Consider the following 6,441-nt stretch of genomic DNA (forward strand, 5'->3'; position numbering starts at 1 on the left):
ATATATATACATACATACATACATATATTTTAATCAAAGTATACAGTATTATAGAGCCATTACAGCCAATCTTACCAATCAGATTTGCACAGGATATTAGGTAATCAAAAAATTCTCTAATAATTGTATACATCAGTGTTGGCCAGCATGGAAAAAAATAGGCTTCTGTACAGTTTCTGTGAACCAAATTCTCCTCAAAATATATTAGTAGCTTGAGACTATGATAAAAGAGGCCGAATGTACTATACAGTGGAATTGAACCCAGAGACCAAATGGCTCCAAAGCAAATTTCTCTACCAGACAGTCATACCCCATTTCTGACATCTCCACTTCAATCACAACTAATTCATGAATTACATATTTCCAGTTCCAATAAATTTTCCTGTGAAATGTCAAATCACTCTTTCTTGATTACAAACTCTAGCATAAACAATATCCATTCTAAAAAAACAAAAAAAACATGTTTATTCAACACTAAATTTCAATACAACAGAGACACCAGTTCACTTACCAGACTTCCATCAGTAGCACCAGTTTTAAGAGACTGCTTTTGTTGATGCTTCAAAACTAAGTCTTTCAGTTCTTTTTCTTTCATTTTATTCCGTTCTGCATCTGTTAGGAAAACACAGAAGAAAAGATGTAATTAAACCCTCGAAATTTTTGGTTTGAAAAGTAAGAAATTAGCTAGAGTCTGGCATCCTTTATTTTTTGACAAAGCCATGGGAGGGCAGCTTTTCTAAGAGAAAGATATTCTGACAAGAAACTGATAGTCAAAATAGTATCAGTCATCTCATAAGATTTCTCACCAGGACCTGCAATGGTGACCAACGGAGAGGCAAAATGAAGTGTTGGACAAGCTTTTGTCACTTAAATTCAATGATGTACAGATACCTCACTATCATGTCATTTCTTGGCTGAAGGTATGATGGCTATCGTCTGACAAGATGAGACATACATGCATGACAATTGCTTCATCATGTCAGATGATATCCATCTGCATGCATGCATGTATGTTTATATGTATAAAAAAAATAAAGTTTTCTTTATCAATTAGTCAAGAGAAGAAGCATTGGTTATGTGTCTTTGCTAGCACTCTCATACTGACCAAAGGCGGGCTGGCAGGAACGTTAGCATGCCGGGCGAAATGCTTAGCGGTATTTCGTCTGCCGCTACGTTCTGAGTTAAAATTCCGCCGAGGTCGACTTTGCCTTTTATCCTTTCGGGGTCGATTAAATAAGTACCAGTTACGCACTGGGGTCGATATAATCGACTTAATCCGTTTGTCTGTCTTTGTTTGTCCCCTCTGTGTGTAGCCCCTTGTGGGCAGTAAAGAAATAACTCTCATACTGACCAAATCAATTTAGCTGATGCTCAGTCTGAATATCTGTCAGTTGACTTTTGCAGGAAAAAATGTAAATGGATGAGAAGGGTATTTCAGGAGAGTGCAGTTCTGCAGAGCAAGGAGTGGATTAAATGTCAGAAAGAGATGATTGGGCAAAGATGTTTAAATGCAAACACTGGCAATTTGGCATGGCTGACTGACCATTCAGCCTGTTTTTGGCGACAGTAATTTTTGATGCTAGAGGGCAACATGCATGCCTGCATGCAGAAAAATCTACACATACAGATAGAAGTGGGTGAAAGAGAGATGGGGAGAGAGAGAGACTATTACAAGTTATTAGTTGGACACGCTTGATATAAATACATTTCATCTCGTCATATACATAGAGAAATATGCTCACACACATAAACAGAGAGAGAGAGAGAGATGAGGCACGAGGGAGAGAATGAGAGAAACATTTAAATGTCTGATGTCAAATATGTCTGTATCGCATCAGTGACACTAAACAAGTGGTGCCAAAATGGTTGTACCAAAACATCTCATCTGTGAAATGTTTAGTGGTGGATCTACGAAGGGAGATAATCGAGGCACTATATCTTCCACATCATACCAACACACTCTATTCTATGTTTGCTCTATTACTTTACTACAATGCACGATATTATATCACAAAATTTGGCCATATTCCTTCAACCACATAATAATGTCATTACACCACTTCATATCCTTTACATCTCTGGCCTACAGGTGTTAGTAATCATGGACCTAAATCCCCTCATATCTCAGCCACAGCTCAGCTAATTAATGGGTCGATCTTTCCGTAGCCAGCTAATTAAGCCATCCTTCAAATGAGCCAATAATCTGCTAGAAATAACCGTCAGATCTCCCTTAAAACACACTAATCGTTGAAGGTTTTGTCTTCTCATCTGGTGCCCAACAAACTTAACCTGCCACTTTCTTGTAGCTACTTCAATGTTTGCCACTCTATTTGAATGAAGTAACTTCAGCATTCATCTAAGAAATCACATATTAGCAGCATTATCTTTTATCTTTTACTTGTTTCAGCCATTGGACTGTGACCATGCTGGAGCACCACCTCGAAAGATTTTAGTCAAATAAATTCAGTATGACTTGGGCTAAATGATTTATGATCTATTAACCTATTTGGACACCAAGTGATTGGCTCAAAAGTCACCTGCAATCAAATAAATTAATGGAAACAAAGAATAAAAAGAAACTGGATTCTTACTTTCAAGATGTTTTCTCCCTTGTCGATGGCACTGCAGAATAGACAGAGTGTCGAACACAGGTCTGTAATGACACACAGTACATGACAACCTGAAATAGAGACAAGGGTGAGTATGAGATGGGTGAAACAGACTTACACTCCAACAGCAGGGTTTCTGGGTTTCAGTGACTAGAATGCAAGAATTTAGGGTGAGTCTTGGATATAGAAGTAGATAGAATCAGCTGTTCCAATCAATATAAATCACTGAGGTTAAATACTCGGAGATGCCATTTACATGGGAAAATATTAATTAAGTTAATGTTAACATATCTAATGTAATAAATATCAACGATTTCATTAGAGATTGCTGGTGCCACATAAAAAGCACCCATGCCGGTGTCACATATAGAGCACCTGTGCCAGAACCATGTAAAAGGCACCTGTGCCAATACCATGTAAAAAGCACCCATGCTGGTGTCATAAAATACACCTGTGCTGGTGCCACATATAAAGCATTGGTGCTGGTGCCACATAAAAAGCACAGAATACATTCTGTATAGTGATTGATATTAGGAAAGGCATCCAGCCATAGAAACCATGTCAAAGCAGACAATTGGAGCCTGGTGCAGCTCTGCAGCGGGCCAGTGCCTCTCAAACTCCCCAACCCATGCCAGCATGGAGAATGGATATTAAAATGATGATGATGATGATGATGATGACAAGAAAATAATAGCACTTCAACAACTAACATTATTTCTGCATCTGAACAATTAACTTCAACGATTTATTTTTCAAATTTGCTAATTTTCCACACTAATTCATGTATAATATTGAACATCTATTTAATGATTCTCCCATCATTATTTTGATCAATATAGTGAAGTCTATACTTTGCTGAAGCAGTCTATCAAGACTGAAATATATCTAATGGCTTCTAACAGTGTGTATACATTTTAGTATGATACATAGATGACAATTTTTATCTAACGCTGTTTCAAATGCAGAAACTGAGCATTTTTCTGCAGCAGAATAAGCTTCAACAATATCAGTGAATGCTTTATTCGCTGTTTCCTATATGCTGAAGCATAAATTTTATTTAGTCAGGTGACAAATCGAATGCATGACATTAACAAGCTTCAACAAAAGTTAAATGCAGCTGTCATTCCCATGTGTCATTGCAGCAATGATGTTCACCTTGCTCTGAGACATATTGTGTTTTTTAGCACAAGTTTATGATGAGATTTTATCTCAGACAAATTCCACAGCATCATGCCTTCTAATGATGTGCATACATTTAGTATGATACACAACTGGTGATATCTAACATAATCTCACCTATTTACCATAATTATTAAAATAATATTAATCATTGAGCAAAATTTTTTTTTTTCAAACCATGAGATAATTAAATTGTTGATGTTTATTGCAATAGATATGTCATCATTAACTTATTGTAATTAGTAAAAAGCTTTGTAGAAAAGTTTGTGAGTGATCTTGAGAGACAAAAGTACTTTTATGTGTGTAAATACCACAGGACACAGTAATTCTCTGGTGACCAGATGCTAATTATTTATATTGCTAACTAACACCCTTAGGAAACATATGTCACTTATGTTTAGTGTAACAGTCAACTCACCTTCAACAGGAATGGTGCTATCATTAAATCATAAATATTGGTTTCAAATTTTTAGCACAAAGCCAGCAATTTTAATGGGAGTATAAGTCAATTAAGTCAACTTCAGTGCTCAACCGGTTCATATTTTGTTGACCTTGAAAGGATGAAAGGCAAAGGCGATCCCAGTAGCAATGCTGGAACATACAAACAAGATATGGACTCTACAAGCCACATCATTGGTTACTCACCTAGGAGAGCAGTGACCCCAAATAAAAACTGATACAGGACAGAGAGAACATTCTGGTTTTCTCTTTTGGAACAATCTCTCTCGTGCAAATAGCACAATAAAATGCAACCAGTCCTCACTATAAGACATATTCAACAAAAAAGTTAATCAGTTTTTTTGGGTTTTTTTATTATTGTGCATGCCAAAGGGAACAGATCATGACAAGTAAGGAGAAACTGTGAGACTCAGCTAATCCATGCCAGCATAGAAAAATAGACATAAAATATTTGAGATGAATGGTTGCATTGGTAGTTAAGTCAGTTTCATTAGTCAGGAATGGTAGTTTTTGTGTTTCATCCTTGTTGGTTAATATTGATGCTGCTGGCTTTTGCAGAGGGTAGTGTGTATCACGATTGAAAACTATGCTGAGTTGATTTTGATGTGCATGCTTTGGTGGTTATGAAAACTCAACAGATTCTTCAAGCAGATGAAAGTTCTCCAAAATAAATTTTCTTCAATGGCAGCAAAGAGATAATATGTCACATCTCTTGTTTAGCAATATCAGAGGGTATTTCAGGATCTGGAATGCTTCAATCAAGCTAATGTAAAATTTCTTGCCCCATTAACATATGGGATAGATTTGGTCATAATGTTCCAAGTTATAGAAGCATGTTCACTTAGTTTCCAAATGAATGAGGACATAGTGAGTTGTTTGTTCCTTGACCTTAAGGAGTGAATATGTTGCTATACTCATCTTTAAAGGTGTTTGCAGTGAAACACATAATTCTTCTTTACACCATCTGCAGGTAGTAGATTGCAGAAATACATAAATCTATGTTTACATATGCATAAACGCACGCACATATAATCATGTGTGTGTGTGTGTGTGTGAGACAGACAGACAGAAAATACTTACTTGCCATTAGAAAGTATTTGGGCTTCTTCATCAGGTATTGTCTCAGCAAATAGCTCATTCACTCTGCTTCGCTATCAAAAAAGAAGAATGTTTTATTAAGGGAGCAGCATAAGTGATTGCATTCACCCCAGTATATTCCAGGTACTTATTTTATTGACTCTAAAGAAATGAAATGCAAAATTGTATATAGGGCAGGTGTGGCTGTGTGGTAAGAAGCTTGCTTCCCAACCACATGGTTCTGGGTTCAGTCCCACTGCATGGCACCTTGGGCAAGTATCTTCTACTATAGCTTCAGGCTGACCAAAGCCTTGCGAGTGGATTTGGTAGATGGAAACTGAAAGAAGCCTGTCATCTACCACCCATGCCAGCATGAAAGGCGGAGATTAAACAACGAAGATAATGATGATGATGATGATGATGTGTATGTATACGCTTGTGTATCTGTGTTTGTTCTTTTGATGTTCACCTTGTTTTCTAAAAAGTTTATTTAAAATTGGACAAAAAGTCATTGGATAAAAAATCAGCAGACAAAAAGACGTGGTTGAAGGGACGTCAGACGAAAAGTCGAGTCACAGCTCAATTGACCCCTACAAAAATCAATTTAACCCATAGGTGGAGCCCTGACAGGTACAACCATTCCAGATCAGAACAGATCTAGGAGTAATAATGATAATTAAGGGGTGACTCTAAGCTCCCACTCCCCACAACTCTAGATCTTCCAAAATGGAGCCTCACCACTGGATGCAGTTTAATGTCATGCCCAGGTAGGACAGTCAGTATATTACTGGTATTTCTTTTATCAATGATGGTCAGAACTCAGAAAAGAAGGATGTATTTAATACTGTTGGGTATATAGTGTTCTGATATTTCTACTATTTTACTCATATCTCATATGGGAGTTCTAGGTACTTTACTCTTTTACTTGTTTCAGTCATTTGACTGCGGCCATGCTGGAGCACCGCCTTTAGTCGAGAAAATCGACCCCAGGACTTATTCTATCGGTCTCTTTTTGTCGAACCGCTAAGTTACAGGGACGTAAACACACCAGCATCGGTTGTCAAGTGATGGCGAGGGGACAAACACAGACACACACACACACACACACACACACACA

General features: G+C 37.3%; 1 protein-coding gene across 9 annotated transcripts in view; it reads right to left on the reverse strand.

The window, feature by feature from the left end:
- Positions 1-6,441, reverse strand: part of LOC106880011 (sodium channel modifier 1) — a 42,405-nt gene that overhangs the window by 4,243 nt on the left and 31,721 nt on the right. For all 9 annotated transcript variants that reach the window (XM_014929802.2, XM_014929800.2, XM_014929798.2 and 6 more), the window contains exons 3-5: positions 5,328-5,398; positions 2,592-2,680; positions 512-612 (exon numbers count right to left, since the gene is read on the reverse strand). In XM_014929802.2, the coding sequence (XP_014785288.1) occupies positions 512-612; positions 2,592-2,680; positions 5,328-5,398 (261 nt within the window). The remainder of the gene's footprint in view (positions 1-511; positions 613-2,591; positions 2,681-5,327; positions 5,399-6,441) is intronic.

The sequence above is a fragment of the Octopus bimaculoides genome, chromosome 11 (assembly GCF_001194135.2).
Source record: "Octopus bimaculoides isolate UCB-OBI-ISO-001 chromosome 11, ASM119413v2, whole genome shotgun sequence".
Taxonomy (NCBI): Eukaryota; Metazoa; Mollusca; class Cephalopoda; order Octopoda; family Octopodidae; genus Octopus; species Octopus bimaculoides.